Source organism: Trematomus bernacchii, unplaced genomic scaffold (genome assembly GCF_902827165.1).
Source record: "Trematomus bernacchii unplaced genomic scaffold, fTreBer1.1, whole genome shotgun sequence".
NCBI lineage: Eukaryota > Metazoa > Chordata > Actinopteri > Perciformes > Nototheniidae > Trematomus > Trematomus bernacchii.
The window spans coordinates 621,432-648,362 of NW_022987888.1; the positions used below are offsets into that span (position 1 = coordinate 621,432).

Sequence of the window (26,931 nt, forward strand, 5' to 3'; positions counted from 1 at the left end):
ATACTAAAAATAAAAATAATAATAAGCAGGGAATTAATTAAAAAACATTTACATGGGATTTGAGGGGTTTTAAATAATCAATGATGTGGAAATATATTTGTATAGTTTTGTATTAATAGGTTAATTTCCGTTTTTATTTACCTCCCAACAGACCATCTGTCAAACACTCGATCTTCGGCAGGGACCCAGCGTCACGTTCTCTGACGTCACCGCGTCGCCCTGTCCTCTCCACCCGCGCGCAAAGAGACGTTTTAATGAAATAATTAAATTAATAAAAAGAAAATATAAAACAGTGTGATCACGTGACGTCACGAGACGGAGGGATCATTTGAATATGTAATGAGGGAGATGAAGAAGAGGCGTTCAGGGACTTCAGCACCACGGACAGCTCACCAGGGGCTCATGGTGCGTTCAAATGCAGCTGGGAAACGGACCTCTTTATTTATATTATGTATATATAAATATTTTTATATTATTTAATATTTGTTATTTACACATTCATAATTTACCTTCTTATGTTTGTATTCATGTATTCTTTTATTGGACATTTATAAATTACGTTATGTTCATATAAATATCTTCAATCTATATATTGTAGTGCCGAGAGAAGAGAGACGGAGGCGGTGCATCGGAGGTGCACATCTCACTTTATTGGGGAGCAGAAACTGACATGCTGTCGGGTCGCAGCCGCAGAAGAGAAGAGAAAATGAAAGGGACACACACCCTGTAGGTACCCCGGAGGTACCGTCAACATATGTCCGTGCGGAAACAATACCCCCAACCTGTAGTTCCTGGATTGAATTATGTAACCCCAGTGTATGAATCAGTGATCACTACACAAGCCCCCCCAGAATTCAACCATGGACACAATCCTCGCGTCCGGGAGGAAGCACCACAGGGGCCGAGGAGGGCGGGCCATGGAACGGGCCGTCGGAAGGGGGCCGCAGGAGAGGGTAGGGGCCCCAACGAGGGCGAGGGCATCCCCACCGGAGGGCGGGTGGCGGGCCGGAACGGGCCGTCGTCAGGGGGCCGCAGAAGAGGGTAGGGGCCCCAACGAGGGCGAGGGCATCCCCACCAGAGGGTGGGGGGCGGGCCGGAACGGGCCGTCGTCAGGGGGCCGCAGAAGAGGGTAGGTGCCCCAACGAGGGCGAGGGCATCCCCACCAGAGGGTGGGGGGCGGGCCGGAACGGGCCGTCGTCAGGGGGCCGCAGAAAGCAGGGTCGGCAGGGAGGAGCGCTGCCCGTCCGCAGGCGAAGGCACAGCGGCGGCGGGCACAAAGTCCTCGGGAGGAAGGAGCCGTGTCCCTGGGAGGAGGGAGCCGTGGACAGGGGAGAGGCCAGACGGGGCGCCGTCGAGGCGAACCGTGAGCCGCGGTTAGAGGTGAGGCCAGGCAGGGTCCCGAAGTGCGCCACCCGCGGGCCGATGAAGGCATGGGCGACGTTAGAAACCGCCGAGGCGAGGGAAGAGGCGAGACGGGGTCCAGAAGCGCGTCACCCACGGGCCGAAGCAGGCGTGTGTGACGTCCGAAACCGCCGTCGAGGTGGTGATAAAGCGAGAGGGTCCACACGAGGCCGACCAGACATGGTCGAACCTCCTCTCAGGCACCAGAAAAAGCTCAAAAATGGTCGTCCCGTCCACGAACAAAAACAGGTGGGCGAAATAGCGAGAGGATCCACGCGAGGCCGACCAGACTTGATCGAACCTCCTCTCCGGCACCACAAAAAACAAAAACAAATAAAAAACAGTCGGATAGCCGCTAGCTGCTGTGGCTAGCCATCATTAGCAGTTGCCAGCTGCTAGCCGTTAGCAGTCGTGGCTAGCTGTTCTCGGCGGCCGTCAGTCGCTGGCCGGACATGCAGCCGTATGTCCCGAATAAACCCGGCACGGTCGCGTACCGGCCCCATGGAAGGCTTGCTGTCCCCCAGAGCCGAAAAGCCGTGGAAATGGCGAGCGTCGTCCGCGTCCATTGCGTGGGGCGCACCGAGCCACAGTCCGAGCGCATGTGGCAGCTACGGAGGTCTCCAAAAATCTCCGGCATTTCGAGAAAAACAAGAGTCTTTTGCCGTGTTCGGTTCAGTCCCGGAACCTTCGTGAGACTTATGTCAGGGTCACCAATGTAGTGCCGAGAGAAGAGAGACGGAGGCGGTGCATCGGAGGTGCAAATCTCACTTTATTGGGGAGCAGAAACTGACATGCTGTCGGGTCGCAGCCGCAGAAGAGAAGAGAAAATGAAAGGGACACACACCCTGTAGGTACCCCGGAGGTACCGTCAACATATGTCCGTGCGGAAACAATACCCCCAACCTGTAGTTCCTGGATTGAATTATGTAACCCCAGTGTATGAATCAATGATCACTACAATATACACATTATTTATATGTAACTTATTTCTTTCTGAAAACGTAGCATCTCACAAAGACAGTATTTTAATATCAATGAACAATTATTCATAATTTAGAAAACATATGTTACTACATTAAAAATAAAAATGATTGAACTCACTCAAACTAATTTTAAAACGTTTAACCATGTTCCCTTTAAAAATAAATACTAAATAAAATCTATTATTTGAGGATGCATGCTCTCTTTGTACCACTAGAGGGAGACAACACTCACACATCTTAGTGCACTTTATAAGAATCAGAGTTAGTTTTATTACCAAGTATGTTGTAATTAGCTTTGGTGTAAGTGCTGCATTCAAAGTCACGGAAAGAATTATACGTAACCAAAAATAAATAAAGACAATATTTACACAAAATATAATTATGTGGGAAACTGAGTGAGTGAGTACACATATAGGTGTAACAGTGCAGTACACATATAGGTGTAACAGTGAGTACACATATAGGTGTAACAGTGCAGTACACATATAGGTGTAACAGTGCAGTACACCTATAGGTGTAACAGTGAGTACACATATAGGTGTAACAGTGAGTACACCTATAGGTGTAACAGTGCAGTACACATATAGGTGTAACAGTGCAGTACACCTATAGGTGTAACAGTGAGTACACATATAGGTGTAACAGTGAGTACACATATAGGTGTAACAGTGAGTACACCTATAGGTGTAACAGTGAGTACACCTATAGGTGTAACAGTGAGTACACATATAGGTGTAACAGTGCAGTACACATATAGGTGTAACAGTGCAGTACACATATAGGTGTAACAGTGCAGTACACATATAGGTGTAACAGTGAGTACACCTATAGGTGTAACAGTGAGTACACATATAGGTGTAACAGTGAGTACACCTATAGGTGTAACAGTGCAGTACACATATAGGTGTAACAGTGCAGTACACATATAGGTGTAACAGTGAGTACACCTATAGGTGTAACAGTGAGTACACATATAGGTGTAACAGTGCAGTACACATATAGGTGTAACAGTGCAGCAGACATATAGGTGTAACAGTGCAGTACACCTATAGGTGTAACAGTGAGTTACACATATAGGTGTAACACTGAGTACACATATAGGTGTAACAGTGAGTACACATATAGGTGTAACAGTGTATAGGTGTTTGAGGCGATGGAGTGCAAGACGGGTTATTATATATCGACTAGACGTTTGAAAATGTGCTTACCGCATCCCAAAATCACTGTTCCTGAGTGGGCATTCTGGTGTACTTTGTTGTTTCCTCTGCTTGGTGTTGACACTGTGCAAAGGTGTCAGTGTGGTTTCTCAGAAAGGTTCCTTTGTATCTGTTAAAAAGGGGAATCTGTAATCTAATGAGGAGCTTTTCTTTCTATATGTGTTCTGTAAAGCTTTAAAAAAACAAGAAATTCATTAAAAAACAAGGAGGGGTCTGAGCTCATGCGGGACCCGGCAGCTACTGTCTAAACTAAATACTGCCGTGATGAAACGCCATATCATGGATTATCAAGGATTATTTCTGAAACAGTATGGAGCTCAAAGGCTTTTTCTCTTGCCGGTTATACCACAAGGTGAGTTCCTTTTTATTTCCTGCTTCTTCACACACATGCTCTCCAGTACAGGTTAGCTCTGAGTGTTAGCGATGCTAATGTAAACACCGACCATATTACGTCCAAAACAGTCGGGCATTGTTTCTGATAGCAACTTTCTGATAGGGCCGTGGGTCCACATATGGTGTAAATATAACCTATCTACCAATTGGATCAAATATAAAAGTCAACCGAATTAGTATTGATACTGCAAGGAGACGTATTGTGTGAAAAGAAATGTAAGATGTTTAATTGCTGATATATTTATGATCCACGTCACGTTTTCAGTTTTGGCGGCAGTGCTTCCTGTTTGTCCAGAAGTCTTCTCATCAGGGCTCTATACATACAGAACTACGGCAGATATGTCATATTTAATGCAGCCAAACCGTGTATTACAATGCCGTTATGTGATGACTTTCAAAGAGAAAAGCAAGCAAACTCGGAATAAAGTATTTTATTTTTTTTAAATGTTTTCGGATTTCACATGAACAGGAGTCCGGTTAACTAAAATGTCCGTGCGCAACAATACCCCCAACCCATAGATCCGTGGGTGAATAATGTCATTCACCACATTACACACATTCCTTCACATTTACATTTTAATTTACATTAAAGTATTTCGTGAGGCCTTCGTGAGGCATTTTAAAATGTTTTAAAATATAATTCGGGTTGTAGTTGAAGAGTTTGTAAATTGCGTTGCCTGGCAACGCAATCGCACAACGTCACCCCCGTTAATTCCACATCCTCACCTCCACACACATGGATTAACATCGATTTAATACATTAATGTAGCCTTTGTTTCTGCTAAAAGAGGTGTCGACCAGCTAGGGCAACAAGAACATTGGCGAAATTGAGTGTGACGATTACAAAATAAATTAAAAACATCTAATTTTGACAATAAAAACCGACCAATAGGCGCGGTAGACCATTTGCTAGGCACTTCCGGGTATTTCTCCACTGGTTGGACCATGTTAACAATACCGTGTAACTGTCACGTTTGAAGGGACGAAACCGTGACATATTCAAGTCTCCCAGCATGGTAGATCGTCACATGTTCACGTCTTGCCGTGATACCGGGTTGTATATGCCGGTGTCGGACAGACACAAACACACCGAACACACAGAGCTGAGCTGAGCAGAGCACATACACACACACATCATGCGCCTTGGTGACTGACTGGACATCTCCTTCATACAACTAATAAAAGGGGGAGTAATCGGGCAGTTCGATGTGTGTAGAGATGTGTGTAGAGATGTGTGTGTGGTTAACACGTAGCAGCCTGCAGTCACTTTTAAGCTGTTCTGATTAAGTTAAACACAGCGAAGGCGGTGCGTAAAAAGGCACAGCTCTTTACCGAGTATACGTCCCGCTGCCTCCTGATGCTGCAGCCATTTCATGAAGGAGGGTTTCCTTCTATAAAGCAGCTGCGGGCAGCAGATACCGTGAGAGTCCCGGACATTAGTTCATAGATCAAGGCAGACTGGTTTACTCTCCTGTTTTGCCAATCCGGTGCTTAAACAAATAGCTCTACACCCCTGGCCGACATGTCCTTAAAATGAAGTCCGAGTTTGAAATATATCTCAAATAATGTATGCACCACCATTTCCCCACATAAACATAACAGTCTGCAATCAAACGGTTGTCTCCTGTGCGCTCCTCTTCCTACTTGGCGCACCGGTAACATGCTCGTGCGCACAAGAGGCTGAGACCTTAGGCTGAGCCGCCGAATCCCTCATCATAAAAGCCATTTTCAACGGTTTCCTGGTGAAAGATTAACTAGCTACTGGATGAAATAATATGACTGGTGGCATCGGTGCGAAAATTAATTAAAAAAAATATTATGATAAAATATTTTTATATATTTATAATTCTGCAAATATTACGATAAACTCACAGCTATTTCGCGGCCCGGCAGTAACACCTCCGCGGCCCGGTACCGGTCCGCGGACCGGGGGTTGGAAACCCCTGATTTAAGCCACTGGTTTACAGGGTGTGTCTGAGGACTTTCTCTCCTGAACCGTCTCCTCCTGTTGAACCTCTAATGGAGAACAGGCACCACATTAAACCAAGATAAGAGAATCAGTTGGAAAGATGTTGAAACGTTGTTCAAGACAAATTTACTGAATCGCATGAGACACAAAAGAGAAACTAAAAACATATTTCATTAACGCTTTGTTATAAATTGAAATGCCATAATGCCAAAAAGGACTTTACACATCAAGGGTGACCTTTTGTTGGTGGATAAATATAAAGTTCAATGTGTGCTTCGTGAGGGGAAGAGATTTCAGAGACGTGCTGAGTTGTCAGCTTCTCTACGTGGAGAATGTAAACTCATAATTGTTCTCCCGATAGATGCAGAAATGAAACCCCGGTGGACAGATTGGAGTTTCTTTCCCTCCACTTTACATGAACAGAGATGACCATGTTGACTGTGCCACAGAGGAAGTGTGATTATTGGAATCGGGACAGAGTTTCAACAATTTTACTCAAACCTGATTTTAGCTTAAAAAACACGTATGAGTCGTGAGACTTTTTTTCCCGCAATGTGTTGTTTTTTCAATACGACTTTTCACACAGTGTAAAATAGTTGCTCTTTCTTAAAGTCAGAAAGAGTCAAACTGAACTGCAGTCAAAATAAAAAAGTATTATCAGCTAAATGTACTTAAAGTATAAAAAGTAATCATTGTGCAGAGAAGGTCCTTTATGTGTAATGATATTTATATATGACATTTCTATCAAGAATCATTTTACTGTTGTAGACAAAGTGCTGATTTACTTTTTGTAAAATAATTAAATCTTTGACTTTTTTCTGACTTACTGAGTTAGTGCACTAGTTTAATTTTAAGAGAAGCATTTTGTTAAAAGAATAGCTAAAGCTGTTAAATAAATGTAGAGGAAAGACATTACATTATTTCCCTTTTCAAAGCAGTTGAGTAGTAGCATAACATGGAAATACTCAAGACATGTACAAGTACCTCAACGTTATGTGTGATATGTTTTTAAATATAGAAGATCACAGATATGCAGCTGATTTAATGTTGATATCATTCAATAGTGATTCTTCTCTTCTTCCGTTTGAATTCAGTTCACTCTCATTACCATCTAACCAAAAATAAAAAGAGTAATGTAGGATACAGTCTAAGGCAGGGGGGTCCAACCTTTTTTCACGAGGGCCACATACAGAAAGATATACGAAGTGCTGGGCCACTCACTCGAGGAATACTGCCTCATAAGTTCAGTTATAGCAAAAATCATTCAAATGTAAGTAAATGATTCTTGATACTTGAAAATGCCTTAAGAAAAAAAGAGCTCCCAGCTCTCCAGAGGGTTTCATTTAGTTTGTTAGCTGCTCATTTCTTAAAACAGAAGCCTCAGATTTCTTATAATAAGAGGAAATATGAAAGGTTTATTTCAAGGTTGTTATGTATATTTGTTATTGGGCTTTTTTCTTATCAACTTAGATTTGTTAGAACATGTTTTCAACTTTAAATGACTGAATGTATTTGAAAATGTGGCTTATTAACACATGAATACTGTGTAACATATTTGAACACATATATTTAAGAAGTACAATATAAGACAAGCAGATGTTTATTATACTTAAGTCGTTATACTTTTTTAATTGAGTGAGGGCCGATTCAAAATGGTTTGCGTGCCGCATGTGGCCCCCGGGCATTGAGTTTGACACCCCTGGTCTAAGGTATCAATATAGCAAACAATATAATAGCAGTTTATGTTTACTATAACTGCTCTATGTTGAAATGAATATGAGTTGTTTGTTTAACTGTTACGACTCCCCATGCAAATACAGTTTTTGCAGCGTATGGCTCTCCTTGTTGGCTCAAGTCCACTGCTCTCAGTGTCAGTGAAGACTTTTAAAAATGCCATCAGGACAATATGACTTCCCACAGTGTGACACTTTGCAAGGGAGAAAGAAGATGTGTGTCCTAGCTGACCTGTCCTTTATCACAAGAGCAGAAGTAAAGACTGAGCATATGTTGACATCAGCTCTCTGTGGTTATTTTCACACGGGTGTCACATGCTGTTTCTGCAACTATACTGTAGGCCTGCCATACAAAGCATCCCCCCAAAGAAAGATGTTTCTATTAATCCCACCCTCAAGCACTTGATGTAAAAATCCATTAGCTCATTTAGACCCTAATAATTAACACAAAACGGTAAAAGAGAAATATTTATAATTCAAAAGATGCTGACAAAGACTATAACATTTGTAAACTTCTGACAGTTGTGTTTTCAGTCATGGTGAATATGTCCGATGAAGCTATAGTTGGTGTTTTAACGAGGCTGTCTTGATGCAGAATCAGAGAAGGGGGTGTTCCTGCTGTCGGTTTTCTGTGGTCTGAGTATGTACACACCCCGTCCTGGTGTGAAGCATTCACTTTGCAGTATATATAGTATATAGGCGTAGTTCAGGCTGTAGAACTGGGAGAGTTGAGATAAAGTCCTCAGAGACCCTGTACCCCAGTGGTTTAAATAACGTGTAACACGTATATAAAGAATAAGAAGAAGGATCAATGACCTTACAGCCAAATGATGAAACTCACAGTGACTGAAATAAATAAATATAGATATAACACTTTACAGATGTTACATGGGGGATGGAGTCTCATTTACTGATGTGACTGATAGATGTCATGTTTCTATCTCATTGGCCTCAGAGCTGTCTGTCTGCTGGAGTCCCTTATTAAAAACCTCCTGTTTTCTGTCTGATTAGTGGACTGTTTAGGTCGCATTCAAACCTAATAGTCCGTTTTCAGGTGCGCACCAGACGACAGTGTGTTACATTGTTTCATTTTTCAGAAGGTTCGGTTTGAGTTCACACGGGCAAAACTCAAACGGACTATACATTTTAAACACAAGTCATGTGCTCGTAAATGCTGTTCAACGATTGGTCAGACATTAAGGGGGTAAAACCACAAATCCCAGCCATTTCTACCCGAGCCTCCACCATGGAGCATCGGCATGTTATTTTCATGCTGCTGCTAATCTGGAGAGCATATCAACAGACTCTAGCGGCCCGCATATGATTATATAATCAGCCGACGTGCGTTAAAAAACATTATTATGGTTTAGTTGAATACTCGATTCTGATTGGTCAATTCAGAACATGTGACACGTTGTTAATCCAGTAGTACAGCCCGCTGTCAAGGATTTATTGACCGTTGTTAAGGACGCTCACATCTGCAGAAAGAAGTCCGGTCGATTTAACTGTATACAGTTTGGCCGAAAAGAAAACTGCATGCAGTACTACAAAATGTATTTTAAAGCAATTAATTAATGGAACAGGTTGTTTTGCATTGCAATGTAAAACTAAATATATATATATATATATTTTGTTTTAAAAAAATGTGTTGTCTTAGTAGTAGACAACAGACATATTTGCATGTCCTCACAAAGCATCATTACATATTCATTGAATATAGTCTTGTTGTGGTCATTTAACATCTTGCCAAGGACAACAGTTGAAAATTAGCCTGCTGGCTAATACTGGCTCATTTACAGCAATGTGGATTAATGTGCACTGTCCTTTAAATAAATAAACAAAACAAAACAAAAAAATCAAAAAATCAAACAGAACAAAATGGCCAATTATCCCAAAATGTTGCTGCTAATATAATCATATGCTTGTCAACTTTAACTGAACAAAAGAAAAATCTGAAAAAATACTACGAAATTGCTAAATTGACTCACGTCCCTCAGTTTGTTTCGACCCCGTCACGCCATAACATTTACCCTCCTATTACAATAATGGATCAGTCCATGTGTCATCTGCATTGAGGGAATTACATCACAAAAGTCTTCTGAAGATTAGACGGCAAAGAAAACCAAGTGTCAGTATCTTCTACCTATATTTCAGTTTTTTTATTGTCAGATTAAGATTGACAAACTCAACATGTCAACTCTGTTATATGAATTAATAATAGTCAATAATTGTTTATTAAAAAATAAACAATAGTTTTGCAAAATATTACAATTTTGTAATGTCCTTAACTTCCATGTAGTGCTATATCTTAGCTAAAAAAGGTCTCATGGTTACATTTTGTCAAAAAACTTCAACCCCGGCGTCACATTCAACCCTGTCACATTTTTTCAAGGAAATTCCGAGTAATTATTTGGATTTTGTGCCTGAGGTGGGAACATTTTCTCAAAGGCTTAAGTAGTCCACTACCAGATGTTATGATCAGAAATGCAAACATTTTGGTTTAATTTTTCAAAAATGTAAAGACCCAAAAGGCACCCGATTCAGAGAATCACCCACACAGGGCCGTCCCTGGCCAACATGAGGCCCCACGCAAAGTTATATGATGAGGCCCTCTGTTTCGTGAGCGTCGACGGGGGGGGGGGGTGCTAGTGGAGCCTCGCAGCGGCAAAACCGTGCCGCGCCTCACTAATTGCGCCGCATTTTCGGCTCAGTTGAGGCCCCCTCCGCAAGGTGAGGCCCCATGCAGTCTGCATGATCGTCCACCCACACAATGTCAAGATTTCCAATTTTCCGTCTATGGTTAGCCAGCAAAGGTCACCGTTCTTTTCTGACTGCAGATACAGTATGAAGCGAGGTTTTCATTTCAAAACAGCACTCTGATGTGATACAACTTGTGTGTGTCACCCTCAAAAACACACTGCTTTCAGTTGTTCAGGGGTTTTCCATTCCAATAATTTTTCAAGTTGAATATTATTTTGATTCAATTCAGCAATTTCTTTGGATAAAATATTTATTTTCATATTTCACTTTCATACATATTTTGATATTTGAATCCTTATTTTTTTCAGTTGCAGATTTTACGTTTTCAGATTCAACACAATTCTTTTTTCAGTTTCAAATCTTGTTTTTTCAGGTGTTTTGTTTTGCCTTGAGGTGGGTGTTTGTCATCTGCTGGTGGACTAACCGGAGAGAGTTACAGTGCTTGCCTCGACGGGGAGGGATTGCATTGAATTAAAGCAGCGGGAGCAAACGCTTGCCTCGGGGAGGGAGAAAAAAAGCCACAGCGGAGAATAAACAGAAGTGTAACCATGGTAACTCATTTCATTTCATTTCAAACCTTTATTTATCCAGGTTGTATCCCATTGAGATCATTGATCTCTTTTTCAAGGGAGACCTGCTCAAGTAGGTTCCACATGAAACATTAAAAACATAGACAGAACAACAAACATAGACAGAACAACTAAGGGCGGGAAGTCTTCTTCGCTGCTTTTGTGGCAGACTACAGCGCCACTTACAGGCCTGGCATATGTACTACAGCGTCTCCAGCGCTTTCGAGCGGCAATGGCCGGCCGTGGCCCAACCCCACATTCCCCTGATAGGTGGAGAGTTGGCCCAATAGCCGTAGCGCCACCGTCCTGACGTCAGGACAGTGTTCAAATCTGGATCAGTTTTTATCAGATCCGTTGCAGCCCCTTTTTGTAAGTGGGGTTTGAAATGTAGAAAGAACATATTACAGTTAAGTTAAGCTAAAACATAGTAATGTGATGATATAGATACACAGAAAAAAACTCAACAAATACATATGAAAAATAAAATGCTCAAAATGATCAATTTGCGTTCTGTTCTTTGTCTTTATATTTTTAAATATTACATTAGACGGACAATTAGACCGTCGGACATTGTTAAATGGACATTTGAAACCCACATGTGGACTCTTCATGGTCCATAAAACCATAACATAATCTGCCCTACACCTTTTACATGATGGAGGGGACATCAGAGGACCGAGACACTGAGCTCTTCCTGTATGAGCTCTCTGAGGAGTCTCTGTTGGAAGGCAGAAGAACCCCGGGCACACATTTCCTCAGCAGCGGCAGCGCTCGCTTCATGAACGTTTGTCCCGCAAAGGCGTAGATGATGGGGTTCAGGCAGCAGTGAGTGTAAGCCACGGTCTCAGTCACCGTTATTGACAGCATTAAATGGGTTTCTACGCTGCATTTGTTTGGCAATAACCCTTTAGCCTTTAGAAACCACAAGAACAGGGAAAGGTTATACGGGGCCCAGAATAAGAAAAAGGTGATCACAATGGAGAGGATCAGCTTGACGACACGCTGCTTTTTAGCACTCCTCATGTTCACCAGCATGGGGAGGATCCTTGAGTAGCAAACGATCATCACCAGCAGAGGGATCACTAGACCCAACACATGCATTGTGAAGGTGTCATAAAGCCTCCAGTCATCGTTTTCTGGTTCGTAACTACAAGCCACCGCATCGGACTCGTGTGTCACCTTCGTGAAGATGACATGCGGCAGAGAGATGCAGAAGCTCAGCGTCCAGACGAACACGCTCAGGGCGACGGCTGACCGCAGGGTGCGAGACCGTGCCACCTTGTGAGCGTGCATGATGACCATGTAGCTGTCAAGCGTCATGACCACCATGAAGAAGATGCTGCTGAAGAAACCAGTGCTGTGGGAGCCGGAGGCCAAGCGGCACAGAAAGTCTCCGAAGGTCCATTGAGCGACCCGGGCGTAGTGAGAGTAGAAAGGCAGCGTGAGGACGAAGAGGAGGTCGGAGAGAGCCAGGTTGAAAAGGCAGATTTCTGCCAAGTTGGTCTGGTGCCGATGCTTCACCAGGACACACACCACTAGGCCATTGCCTTGAGAGAGGGAGGGGAAAGATTACCATGTGTACCAACACACACACGCACACACACACACACACACACACACACACACACACACACACACACACACACACACACACACACACACACACACACACACACACACACACACACACACACACACACACACACACACACACACACACACACACACACACACACACACACACACACACACACACACACACACACACACACACACACACACACACACACACACACACACACACACACACACACACACACACACACACACACACACACACACACACACACACACACACACACACACACACACACACACACACACACACACACTCTCTTACCTAAGAAGCCTAGGACGAAAACAAAGCTATAGAGAGTGGGCAGAAACACTTTGCTGAAATTCCTCAAATCAGCATTGTTGCACGGAGCGAAGTCTTCCCCAGTTCCATTGTAATAGTCGTAATAGTCGTAATAGTAGTCGGTTGAATTTCCGTAATCATCTGCAAACAAAGACATTCCACATTGAAGACTCATTTCAGATGTAATCCCTGCCCATTGAGACACACTGTATTGCTTACATTGAAACTGTAGAGGTGATGAACACAACGGTTTGTGTTGGCTGCAGCATTCAACAATTACATTTAAAAAAACATGTAATCATCTCAACCAATTTCAGGAGCTACGTTACAGTACATCTGTATTCAGTTAAACAATGAAAGCTGTTATAAAATATGGATGTATTACAATGCTGTAAACAACACAACAAATCAGTCTAACTCCATTGCGTTGGGGAAGATGAGTCGGTCGGTAATGGTTGGTATGCCCTCTGCTGGTCTTAACAGGTAGTTCACTCCCTTTTAGAAACACTTAGCACATTTACAGATTCAAGGTGCAATCCACTCTTTGCTTCCAAGCCAACTGCTGCATAAGAATACTGATGCCATGTCCTCAGAACATCACCAGTTATTAAAAATGCATTCACCTGACATGATGATATCTCAGTGAGGCCTGTTCCTATCAGACGTAGACAGTGGTTGCTCTTCAGGGCTCTTCACTTCTCTTTCCGGATCTTGATTGACGAGAGATTCTCCGATGTGATGCACGTCTTACTTTCAGCAGAGCCCTATTAATGAGTGGCATCGAAAGAGAAGTATGATAAGTGTGAATCTGAGATCTTTATCAGTTTACCCACACCGTTCATATCTACCTCTTTTGTTATGTAGACACATCTTTAACACATTGAAAGCAACCATAATATTTCATCACAGTCCAGTATGATTCTAAAAACATATTCCTATTAATTAGGGCGTGAAAGTATGTCCCAACATTTGTTCACACCAACGCGGTTCCCGTTCTAGCTCCGTGCTTGTGCTCTTCTGGTTCGGAACCGGTTTTTCTTTTCAGCCCCCGTTTTGTTCACACCGCCCAGAGCCCGACTGGTGCTGCGTCATGACGTCACCGTTAACGTCGCTGATTTTCTCCCCAACGGCGCAGTGTTGCCAACTTGGCGACTTTCTCGCTAAATCGGGCGACTTTCCAAACCCTCCGGCTACTTTCTTTTGTCAAAAGCGACTAGCGACAAATCCAGCTACTTTTTCTGGTGTTATTGGAGACTTTTCTGGTGTTTGGAGAATCTGACGTGATAGCAGTACATACCTGCTAACCCTACCGATTTGGGCGGTAGTCTACCGCTTTTGACATGTTTCTACCGCCTACCGACTTAGCTGAATTTCAATCTTCCCAAATTATAAAAAATAAAAAATGACACTCCATAGACACTGGACTCGACTTTTAGCGGACACCGTTTGCAGCGTGTCTGTGATCCCATCATACAAACAGTCCTCTGTGTTTCTGAAAGTGAAACAACTTCAGAGGAAGGGCAGCGTTACCCCCGGGGCTGATGGGTAATCACTCCCAAATGAGTTTAGGGGAACAGAGACGAGGCATTTGAGTCCTGCAGCGTTTCCCCGTTAATATCAGTGTCTCGAAAACACATGTTGGCGACTGAAAGACATCCAGTGTTTGGTCTTTTCCTCAAGCATCCTTCACCTAAGCCTCATCCCAATACCCCTCCTCGACTCCTCTCTTCCCCTCCTCCGGGACTTGACCCGGAAATCGATCAAGACACGCCATTTTGAAGGACGTCCCAATAGCTGAAATGCACACGGAGGAGTCGAGGAGGGGTGAGGGAGGAGGGGTGCGGGAGGAGACGAAAGGGAGGATACACGAGAGCAGACTACGCGGAAGTGTTTTCACTACTCGCGTATAAAAGCCCCGCCCCCACCTTCACAGCTGGTCGATTTCAACAGAGGAAAACGGAGAACTGGAAGAATGAGTGGAAAAGCGTCACATAAATGTATAAGTGCTCACAGCTCCGTGGGAATTATTATGTGCAATTCATTTCTTAAGGTTAGGCTATACTAACAATTGAAGTCATGTTTAATAATCTTGAACGTCACTAAAACATAGCTATTAAGAAAGCTATTTCATAAATGGCTAGATCTTGATAAATAACAATTATTTGTTTTGTTTTGTGTTAAAATATTGAGAAGTTAAATGATTTAAAATGCACAGTCCTGAATGTGGGTTTGTGGTGAATGTGGGGATCTACAGGACACACATGTTCAGAGTAAAGGCTTTCACATTACTATAATTATAATTGTATTGAAATGTACATTTTACACCAAAACGGAACACAAAAGCAGGACCAACCATCATACATTGAATTCCTTGACTAACAAGAGAAAGATTCATTAATTTAAATAAATATTTAACAACAAATGGGCCGGTTCTAAGGGGTTATTCAGTTAAGCCCGATGAGAGGGGATACAGCTGTGCACATGTCATCATTAACAGACGTCGTTTAAGAGTGACGTTTGAGTGAACGAGGACGTCCCAATTAATACCTGAGGACTCCTCTGTCCTCGCGTCTCCTCCTCGTGTCTCTCGCTCGCATCTTACGGAGGCGGAGCTAAGACGCAAGGAAGGGACGCGAGTGAGGGAAAGGAGGAGTCGAGGAGGGGTATTGAGATGAGGCTCTAGTGTCTCAACTGAAAGAGGACCACAAACACACACAAAATATAATAAAATGTGGAGACTTTGGGATATTTATCTCCCATTCTTTTACTTTTCGGGTTTTGTACAGACCAAACATGTCGTTGATGTCACTGTTTACCAAACTACCACTTTTCCTGAAAAATGCATAAAATGAAGCAATATATGTTAAATACATGGTATGTAAATACTGGGGTTCCATTTCTTCTGATTACCTGATTTGGGCGTGCACATTAGCCGCGCGCAAACCTACCTCTTTTGGATTGGGAAAGGTTGGCATGTATGCTTTATGTTACATATGTTACATGCATACAAAAGTATTAAAGTAAAAAAGAAAGTTATACAATTTACAAAATAAACATCCTGCGTTGTGTTACACAGCATCCGTAGTTCAGTAACTGCTATAACGTTTTTTTAATAATGCGGTCTTTATTAAACCTGTGTTTGCTTGTTCCTGTTAGTTTATTTTAAGACTTTTTGGTTTTTTCCTCACCTTGAACATCCGTCTCTTGGTTTGGATCTGGAGTTTGCAAATTCGTTTGTAATTCTGTCGTCAACGTGATGTTGGTTCTGGGTTCTAAAAAAACCCCAAAAACATTAGTTATTATTTACAGAACAATATCAAAGTCAAAGTCAACTCTATTGTCAATCTTTCAGTTTGTGTGTACAGACAGAGACATCGAAATACCGTTTCCCACAATCCCGAATACAAAAATGTATAAAAACATGTATATACACAATCAACAGACAAATAGTGAATGTACTCTTCCAATATCAGAGTAACATGATAACAAAGGTATCCCAACTGTAGCTGTGAACATGACAGGATGTCTGATTACCTAGAAGAGCATCAGGACTGTTTGAGGCATATGATAGCTATGTGATTAACATGATGATTCAGCCTCTATGGCAGGGGTGTCAAACTCAAGGCCCGGGGGCCAAATCTGGCCCGTGAGTTCATTTTCTGTGGCCCCACAAGAGCTTGCAAAGAATATGATATGTTTATTATACGGTTACATGATGATTTACAGAAGCACGTTGCCCATAAACTACATGTCCCACAATGCATCTCAAATTTGACGTTTTTTCTTAGAATTAGACCTTTTCTCAGAACTTTTTTTATTTTATTTCACTTCTTTTTTTCAAATTCTCACTTCTTCTTTTTTAAATGTCACTTTTTTCCAGAATTTGGCTTTTCTTTTTTAATCATTTTGTGACATGCTCACTGAAGAGACTTGCAATGATTTGCCCTAGACTTCTGCTTTCAGGCGTAGTTAATTATGAAGTTATTACCCTATCTGATAATAATCTAATGCAGAGGCAATCATGTTATATAATGCATTATTTTATATATATATTTATATATGTATTTTTATATATTCTTAAAGTTACAACCGGCCCTTTGAGTGCAGCCATAATGCTGATGGGGCCCGCGATGAAATTGAGTTTGACTCCCCTGGTCTAGCGTGATTTCTGCTGCGAGTCAGATATTGAATCAGCCTTCATGAAACAGTCCCTGTATGACCTGGACAGGAGTCAGATATCATTACAGCCATGAGTACTTTGACTCTTTATATACTTTCTCCTGAAGATACTTAAACACTTTTGCTTCAGTACCACTCTCAATGAGTGAGGACTTTTACTTATTAGACTCTGGTATGTTAGCATAATAACGTAGAAATAAAATCACATCAACAAAATGAGGAGATAGTATTAGTAATACTGTATTACAATGAAAAGATGACAACGTGATATGTCATCACCCAAGTGCACGCGGGTCGATTCAAACAGAAAGAGGAGCGGTGAGTCGAGACGTTGAGAGAAACTTAAAATGATATAACTTGTAAAACATGTAACGGTCTGGTCTAAACTCACAGACGCTGTTTGACCGGAGTTTAACGACATAAGTCGGTTTGTGTGGTCTTTAAAAGTTATCTTCTGACAGCCGTTTGAATGAATAACAAGCGAAACAATAAATGGAGCTTACCTTCATCCTCTGTGTGACCTGTCGTGAAGCTCCAGAAAGTCCAGGTGAAGCCCAGCACGAAAACCCCCAAGTGAACCATAAAAACTCTCTGTTTAAAGTCTGGAAGATTTTAAAGTATTTCCACTGCTGCTCAAGGAAGGAATGAGTCATGTGTTGCGCGATGTCAGGACTGCAGGCAAACCATACCATGCAGCATCTTGACCCCACCACCCAAGTGCTGTTGACAGAACGGAAGGGGAAGGCAGTCCAGACCGGACTCCAGGCCGCCGTAGAGGCCGGGGAGTGGCTGCTGTTTGGCATTGGCAGGGGAGATTTTTCACATTGTTCATGGGCGTAACCCACAGACTCCACTCTGCTGCTCATCCGACAAAAATGTTTGTTCCTCACAAATGTGGTACCATTAGAAAAGTAAGATAACAGGCTTTCGACGGTATAAGACTTATTGTCAAAAAAGCGTTGTTACAACAAAGCAATATCTACCAAACACAAATGTCCTTACTTTTTGTGTTAAGTATTTACACAAGGAATTAGCTTTGGTATAAGTGCTGCATTCAAAGACACAGGAAGAAGAATACGTAACCAAACATTAATAAAGACAATATTTACACAAAATATAATGTGGGGAACTGAATGCAGTAAAATATAATAAAGTATGACAATATACAGTATTAAAGTGGAGAGTTGTGCTGATTTCAAAGAGGTAGCATGGAGCAGAGATGTGCAGGATTTACACATTTAAAAAAGAACAAGATGTTGTCCCCATGATGCGCATTAACGTAATGCATAGTGTTATTATGGGATGGATATAACTCAGAAGCTGTCCTGATGACACATGTATGTAAAAACACAGCAGACACACACGTAGTAGTGTTCAAAGAAATATTTATTTTCAACATTTATTTCAGCGTAGAGACTTGTGAACATCTCCTGAAGACCCCTAGAGGAACAAACATTCCCCTTTAAATGCCTCTTTTTATTCAGTGCTAAAACAGAATAGAGACATTTAACTGAAGCATGTCTTCATTATGAACAGTGTGCGGAAACTGCATTTTAATTAATTAAATACCTTCCATATGGTTTTACAATCAGTCTTTATAAAAAAAAATACAAAATAGCAGAACAACATATCCTAAAAAAAACATCATATTCACAGTTTTAACACTTTTACAGAATATAATCCGCTTCAATAGGAGGGAACATTTATCCGTTTCCCCTGGTTGTAAAAAAGACCTTAACAAAATAATAAACAACATTTGAAATGATTTCCATATAAAGTTTGCTCTCCTTGCTGCACATTAATAAATGTAATAACAGCAACCCCATTCACATTTAAATTGTTCCTTTCTTTTCTTTATAAACATTCATCGCGTCACTTGAATGATGTACATTTAGTATCGTCTTAATCATTCACAATATTTTCGAATTGTATCAACATAGATTATTGCTTTTGGAGGTGTGTTATGTTCGTTAATAATCACCAATCCAACAGGCAGATATAGTATTACATACGTTCACAGGTGAGATCTTAGCAAGCTGTGTTTAACACAAGCTAACGTTGAATGCTAAACCCTACTTTAGAAGTACTTTGTGAGGTGCATCCTGATTCAATTTAGTTTAAGTGCAAAAACTTGTTAGACGAGGACGTTTGAACCCACAATCATTCAGTGCAACAGGCATCGCTGTTCTGTGGGACAATATAGTGAAAAAAACATGTATATTGTAAATATACACTCCTTCAGGCAAGAAGAGGACGAGGGACAATAAAAAAAGGTTTGAGGGCAACAAAATAAACCCTTTACAAATATAATTCCTTTTGTCTGTCGGTGGATTTAAAAACAAATCCAACATTTAAAGCAGCGCTGCCACGAAGTCGATGTCCTCTAATGTAGTGGCTGATCGTGTGTTCAGAGACTTAAAGTTCCTGTAACGTCCTGCAGGATGTTCTTCTTTCCACAAACCTGTCTTCTAGATTCCTTCTTCAAATCCACTTTGAGCAGCACGAATTGGTTTCATCAAATGATACAACGTTTGGTTTCCTTCTCACTTACACATCGTTTTATAAGGAAATAACTAAACCCAACAACTACCATGACGAGTAAGATGCAGACGGAGAGAACCAGGATCCACAGTTCAGGCTGACCAACTGATGTCAAAACAAGAAACAAAGAGAAAAATATTCAGTAACTGCTATAAAAACAAATTGTTTTTTCATCAGTTTGCTTTTAGTTTATTTTAAGACTTTTTGTTTTTTCCTCACCTTTAACATCCGTCTCTTGGTTAGGATCTGGAGTTTGCGAATTCGTTTGTGTTTCTGTCGTCAACGTGATGTTGGCTCTGGGTTCTAAAAAAAACAAAAAACATTTGTTATTATTTACAGAACAATATCAAAGTCAGTCAACTTTATTGTCAATCTTTCAGTTTGTGTGTACAGACAGAGACATCGAAATACCGTTTCCACAATCCAGAATACAAAAATGTTTATCCTACACAGATAATCAACAGACACATTTATATGTCTTTATATATTATATATATATTAATAAGAAGAAGCAGCTACAAAAATAGTGCAGCGCTAACATTACAAACAAACATCTTAATCTTCTCACCAACAACGAGTCGTACGACCGCCTCCTTCACGCGGCCCTTTAACTTAGGGATGAAACATCGGTATTTTCCGGCGTCAGCGAGCGTCACGTTGCTGATCTTTAACGAGATGTTTCCGACCTTCAGCTCGTCCTCGAACAGCTCCGTCCTCCCGACGAACTTCTGCAGCTTCATGTCCACTTCCTCTCTCCTCCTCCGGTACACAAAGACGTACTCGACGCGGCTGAGGCGGTCCGAGGGGTCGGGCTTCAGGTCGGGAAGGGACCACTCCACGGTCAGATCCTCAACGTTATAGTCGGGCGACACAGAACACGGGAGGATTACGTCATCGCCCTCAGAGGCCTCGATTGGCTGTCGTGGTCCAACCAGATGACGCCCTGAAAAACACGGAGGGGAAATATAAACCTATTGTAAATATAAACACTCGTGCTCCTATTGGCTAGCACTTCAACACATTGTACGTGACATCTCTCAGCGTCTGACCAATCACAATCCAAAACACAGAGGGGAAATATAAACCTTAAAAAATAGGAGTCAAGTCTTATTTTTGATTAACTATAATCTTGCTGCTAAATACAGCGGTGCAAGGATGAAGTATCTCTGGAGGCAGCATCTCCCTGGTCCAATGGGATTTCTCCATTGGATTTGTGCAGATAATGTTCATATTTAAGAGGCAGAACAAAAACATTTTCAAGTGGGTGATTTAAAGCTCCCATGTCATGCTTTTCCGGTTATTACCCGTCCCCTTGTGTGTTATGAAGGTTTTTATGCATGTAAACGGTGTGCAGAGTCAAAACCCTCAAAGTACACCCTGTAGCGAGTAAAACTCTAACACAGAAAATACCTCCTCAAAACGCCTCGTTGGAGATACGTCACTGCCCATTTGATTCTTCCATTTAGTTCCGGGTACCGCCTGATGTCATGCGGTACCCGGAACGAAATGGACCAATCCCGAAGAGCTATGGCCACACCAGCAGCGTCGTGTTCCTCCTCCAGAGGTTCGAAGAACCGGCATTTCACAGACGAAAGCTTCCAAAACATTGCCCAGTTTGAGGCCGGATATGCACAGCTTGTTTGGACCGTTTGGAGCAGGGGAAGATCTGGGTATACAACCTGTAAGTTTGCATTGTTATTTGTGTATTTATCAAACAAGACTGTTTAAATGTGTAAACTGTGTTGGACTGCTAAGCCATTGACACAGTGCTAACTAAGTTGCTAGAGTTTCCATATATCAACTCTAATATCAGCAGATGGCCTTGCATACATGTATCTCATAGCAGGAGAATGTCTGCATTCACACACAAAATACCTATTGACAGTATACTCCGGGTGATTTGCCGGTCAGTCGCGAAACGTAATTACATTATAGCTGGCGTAGCGATCTAACACACGGAGCTAGAGCTAGTTTCGGTCAGAAAAACATTTTTGTGATGCTACGTTGCTAGCGTTTAAATATATCAACTACAATGTCAGCAGATGGCCTTACATGTTTGTCATGGCAGGAGAATGTCTGCAGTCACACACACGGAATACTCATACAGTATACTGTACTGTGATTTACCGTACATTGTGACCGTACATATACTGCATGTAGCTAACGAGGCTAGCTGTATGCTAGCGCAAAACAATGTATTCATGCAAGTTACATTGTATGACCGAACGTAGCAGAATACCCGTATACGATTGCAATTATAAACACGTTATTGCTAGCCTAATATGAACCACTAGCTTTTGTTCATAGTAGTTTTATTACACTGCATTATAGTTGCCTTTCCTCCAAGCTAACGTTCATATCGTGTTAGCTACCAAGGTAAACAAAGCTAGGTTAGCATATTAGCAGGCAAGCTGTTCATTACACAACTACTACTAACGAATCTAAAACAACTAAGTTTCTCTAATATTTTGTGATTTGCATTTGATTTCGTCCAGCCAGATCCTGGCGGACAATCCATGACGGGGAAGGGATTCTACTACTACTGAGGGTGCTAAAAGGCACCGCACCGACTGTGCGCAGGCAAGATGCGAGGAGGAGGAATGGATGATATACCGTGTATATATGTATATTTATGTTCATTTTGTACATTTCTAAAAATAAAGTTTAATGGAAATACTTAGTAGGCCTATCCTTTCTTCCCTGAATTCATATATAGCAAACCATGATTTGATTTCTCATCAAACAGTAGTAGTTTATAACGGGTAAAAATAACTTACTCTTTGTTATGAGAGTAGCTCGTAGGCCACAACGGAAAGACAAGGAGACATACACGAGTTTACAAAACCACGGCACATTTATTGTAGTAAATGCAGAGACAGGTGGTCGTGGGGAGAGGGTCGCTCAGTTCGTCCTTCTGCAGCCGCTTTGGAGAGAGACTCCGGGCCGCTGGGATTAATAGCACCGGCTACGGAGGTGTCCGTGATCGCGCTGATTACCCTCTTCAGCTCCACCCCACCGTAAGACAAAGGCCCTGAGGCCGTCACACTCTTCTATAACAACAGTTAAAAATATATATGTATATAAAATATACCGCTGTACCGACGCCATGATAAGACTGATGTTACGCTGAGAGCAGCCGGGAAAAGCACTGACATGGGCGCAGCCTCTCTGGTGGTTGACTAATCAGAACGAGTGGCCGAGCTGACCAATCGGAGCACACTAGGCTCACAGGGAGGGGGGGGCAAGAGCTCCAACGAGTCGTTTAGTGGAGAAAGTGAATACTGCTGAATACACATGCTTGACAGAGATGCTGTATGCGAAACCAATGTGAGTTTGGAAAATTGCACAGTATAAATCTATTTTAGTATACCTCAACAATGTAATTATGATCAGTGGAAATGGCCATGACATGGGCCCTTTAAGGTCACAAAACTCAGTGATAGCATGAGTTGAGTCTGGACTGTATTTTGTGGGCATACTGTGAGGCTGTGGCTCAGTGGCTGATCTTCCCGCCAGTTTTAACGGTCAGGCTTATCAGATAACATGTTGGACGGGCTCCAAAGATTTAAGTTTGAAAATAAACAATACGTCAGTTCTGGGTCTAATTATTGTTAACACCCCCTCAGGGAAATAAATGAGGATGAGTCTTGAAATCAGTCTAGAATAGTCTAGAATGATTTCTGCTGTGACTCAGATATTGAATCAGCTTTCATTAAACAGTCCCTGTATGACCTGGAGAGGAGTCAGATATTATTACACCCATGACTACTTTTACTCTTTATACTTTTCCCTGAAGATACTTAAATACTTTTACTTCCGTACCACTCTCAATGAGTGAGGACTTTTACTTATTATAGACTCTGGTATGTATTTACTGTTAGCATAATAACATAGAAATAAAATCACATCAACAAAATTACGAGATAGTATTACAATGAAAAGATGACAACGTGATACGTCATCACGCACGTACACATTTTCCCCGTGAGCCGTGCTTTGAGCACGTGGGTCCATTCAAAAAGAAAAAGGAGCGGTTAGAGTCGATAAGAGAAACTTAAAATGATATAACTTGTCAAACATGTAACTTTCCGGTCTAAACTCACAGACGTGAGTCAGAATTTTGAGATTTTGAGAAAAACTCAGAATTTTGAGAAAAACTCAGAATGTTGTGCTTTGTCTTCAAAACGATTATCTTGTTGTGGTTTCAGGCCAACATTTGAAACCGGCTAAATGCTAATGTTTAGCTGTGGTCGCATTTGGACTGGTTCAATCCCCACAGCATGTCGTTGTGTCACTGGGAAAGACCCTTCACCCGAAACTGCTCCTGTGATTGCCCAGTACTGAATGTATACAAGTCGCTTTGGGGAAAAGCGTCTAACAAGTGACATGTAATGCAATACATTTTGTGATAAAAAATTGCACTTAATCACATCACAAAACACAGGAGTGAACTTTGTCTTCTTGTTTTGAATCTGGAACAATGGACGCATTTTCCCGCCAGAAGTTTAACCGTCCTGCTTATCAGATAACATGTTGGACGGGCTCCAGATATACAATTTTGAAAAAAAACACTTTCAGTTCTAGGTCTAATGAATGTTAACACCCCCCCGGGAAAGAAAGCTCTAGTGTCCAAACTTTTTGTGGTTCAGCGCCACATACAGAAAGACATACGAAGGCCTGGGCCCCTCACTAGAGGAGAGGTATTACCTCATAAGGGAAGTCATAAGTTAGCTAAATCAATCAAATGTAGTTAAATTATGGTCGATAATTCAATATGCTTTAAGAAACAAACAGCGTTCATCACAGCTCTCCAGAGGGTTTCATTTATTTTGTTTCAAACGGTGTTGGCAGCTCATTCCTTAAAACATAAACCCCAGATTGATTATAATAAGGGGAAATATGAAGGGTCTATTTCAAGCTGGTTATGGAAATAAGTTATTCAGCGTTTTATTATATAAATCAACTAAGATTTGTTTGAAAATGTTTTAAACTTTATTACATATGTTGACATCATGCATTATAGGTTACTCTACAAACTAAGTCAAATATAAAGTTTGTCAAATGTGAAAATGTACTTTATATTATTTAAAGGAATTTTGTAATTGTTTCCATGAGTACTTTACTTTTACTCTTAATACTTTTTCCTGAAGATACTTAAATACTTTTACTTCAGTGCCACTCCCAATGAGTAAGGACTTTTACTTATAACAGAGTTGTATTAGATCATGATAGTATTAGTACTAAAGGATTTAAAAACTAGTACAATAAAGTAATAACACACACAAAAAGGCTATTTCTTTAAGTAGTAATCGTTAAATAGTTAAAGAAAGTCCATCATAGTTTTTCAAAATGTCAGTCTAAAAGTCCCAATATGTTCCCATTAAAATATAAATGAAGAAAAGCAGATTAGTTCATATTTAAGAGGCAGAAAAACAACATTTTCTGACATTTCTGTGTATAATGTTTGTCTAGTGGAGGATTTTTGTTCACTAAACATTGGACAGTATGTTGTTGTGAGATAAAATGAAATAAAGCGTACGTTAGTGTTTAACGGTTTTTAACGGCTGATAAATTGATACACACACATAATCAGAGACGGTAAAGAAAGTTTTTTTTTGTGTGTCAATAAAAAGACGTTCTGTAAACATTTCTAAACGCTAAATAAAATATAAATAACATTAGGAAAAAAATAACGAAATTAGGGGATAGTATTAACATTTCAAAGATGACAAATGATGCGTCATCACGCTCGTACACAATTTTCACCTGACTTAATGCGTCATCATCACACGCTGGCAGGCACGCATGTGCTGTCCACGCGGGTCAATTCAAACTGACCAAACGAAACTTATAAAACATGTAACTGACAGACACTGTTTGACCGGAGTTTAACGATATATGTCGGTTTTCGTGGTCTTTAACAGTTATCTTCTGACAGCCGTTAACGTCCGTTGACTTGAATGAATAAAAAGCGAAACAATAAACGGAGCTTACCTTTATCCTCTGTGTGACCTGCCGTGAAGCTCCAGAAAGGCAAAGAGAAGCCCAGCACGAAAACCCCAAAGTGAACCATAACAACTGTTGTGTATGAAGTCTCAAAGTAGAAAGTAGCTCCACTGCCACTAAATGAATGAATGAGCCATGTGTTTTCCAGCACTCTTTATACACGTTACCGCGTTACCGCCCAGCAACCACTTTGTGTTTGGCCCAGTTCCAAACCACTCCCTAACCACAATACAACACAAAGGGCAGGGCCGTTTCTAGCTTTTTGGGGGCCCTATGCAAGATGCTGTTTGGGGGCCCTAGTTTTTACAGTTTTTTTAACTACAATGGGGGGATTCCGAAGCCTTTAAAATGATCTGTGGAGATGCATCAATCTGTTACACTTTAAGAGGAAAACAGGCTAACTTCACGAAAACCAAGCAATTGAAACTTACAAAAAATGGTATTAAAAAGGTAAACAATAAAGCTCCTCTACGTCAATAAATGCAAGAGATGCAGCATTTTCTTAACAATGTATAATTTCAATTTTTCCTCTTCTTCAGACGTCACTCATTGGATGACAGCCCAACGATGATTAGGACTTTATTGATCCCCACAAACCCAAGCCACAGCTTTGCTATCATTGCAGTTTAGTTGTGTTTATATCCTATATTTGATTTTTAAGCATTTAATGCTTCACCGAACACAGCAGGGGGCTTGGCTGTCTACACATAAAGACGGCGGCCCTATGCATCCACACAGTCCGCCTAGAAACGTCCCTGACAAAGGGTCTTTATTATTTAGCATGATCACATGTCACATACATGTTTACTCCGTTCTGGTTATGTTTACAACTTCATGGTTACCTCATATTTGTTTTACTTAGGATCATATACCCGTGTCTAGTCTAGAAAACGGTAAATGTGTCAATTTTATTATAAAATATTATACATATTTTGTATGGGGCTGTTTAAAAAACGAAGCAGTTTATGAAATCAGATGTATTTATTAACACTGCTGAGAGACCCTGACGGAGTTCACTCTGTATAAGGGCCGGGGGAGTGGGTAGGGGGCGGTTTGGAATGGGGTTAGTGAGCCATGCTGTGGTCACTCCATGATGAGAGCAATAAAATGGAGGCTGTGGTGACAGATCTCACACAGAGAGAAGCAGGAAGCTGCTGCCCCTCAATAAAACTGTGACTGTATGATGAGAGTCAGCCAGTCAGCATGGAGCTCACCACACTGTGCACGGTGCTCGGTGAGTAGACTATATATCATTACAGTAT

At 41.4% G+C, this 26,931-nt stretch overlaps 2 protein-coding genes across 2 annotated transcripts; both read right to left on the bottom strand.

The window, feature by feature from the left end:
- Positions 1–11,015: 11,015 nt before the first annotated feature.
- On the bottom strand, positions 11,016–17,841 carry LOC117469825 (C-C chemokine receptor type 1-like). The gene is made up of 5 exons (XM_034114271.1): positions 17,626–17,841; positions 16,132–16,215; positions 13,567–13,707; positions 12,926–13,084; positions 11,016–12,572 (listed from the first exon to the last, which is right to left on the bottom strand). Exons 3-5 carry the CDS (start codon positions 13,571–13,573, stop codon positions 11,674–11,676), a joined length of 1,065 nt encoding a protein of 354 aa, XP_033970162.1. The 5' UTR covers positions 13,574–13,707; positions 16,132–16,215; positions 17,626–17,841; the 3' UTR covers positions 11,016–11,673.
- A 1,621-nt stretch (positions 17,842–19,462) lies between these two features.
- Positions 19,463–25,828, bottom strand: LOC117469835 (myelin-oligodendrocyte glycoprotein-like). Its single transcript, XM_034114287.1, has 4 exons — positions 25,658–25,828; positions 20,232–20,606; positions 19,883–19,966; positions 19,463–19,768 (listed from the first exon to the last, which is right to left on the bottom strand). The coding sequence occupies exons 1-4, from the start codon at positions 25,734–25,736 to the stop codon at positions 19,638–19,640; spliced, it is 669 nt and encodes a 222-aa protein (XP_033970178.1). The 5' UTR covers positions 25,737–25,828; the 3' UTR covers positions 19,463–19,637.
- Between the last annotated feature and the right edge of the window lie 1,103 nt (positions 25,829–26,931).

What these genes read in the sequence shown, in the direction of transcription:
- LOC117469835 (XM_034114287.1), bottom strand. Translation starts at nt 25,736, where the DNA reads ATGGTTCACTTTGGGGTTTTCGTGCTGGGCTTCTCTTTGCCTTTCTGG. An exon ending in GGTCGTACGACTCGTTGTTG is followed by an intron (nt 19,967 to 20,231) that starts GTGAGAAGATTA and finishes TGTTTTTTTTAG; the next exon opens with AACCCAGAGCCAACATCACG. An exon ending in CCAAGAGACGGATGTTAAAG is followed by an intron (nt 19,769 to 19,882) that starts GTGAGGAAAAAA and finishes TTTTGACATCAG; the next exon opens with TTGGTCAGCCTGAACTGTGG.
- LOC117469825 (XM_034114271.1), bottom strand. An exon ending in TTTCGTCCTAGGCTTCTTAG is followed by an intron (nt 12,573 to 12,925) that starts GTAAGAGAGTGT and finishes CCCTCTCTCAAG; the next exon opens with GCAATGGCCTAGTGGTGTGT.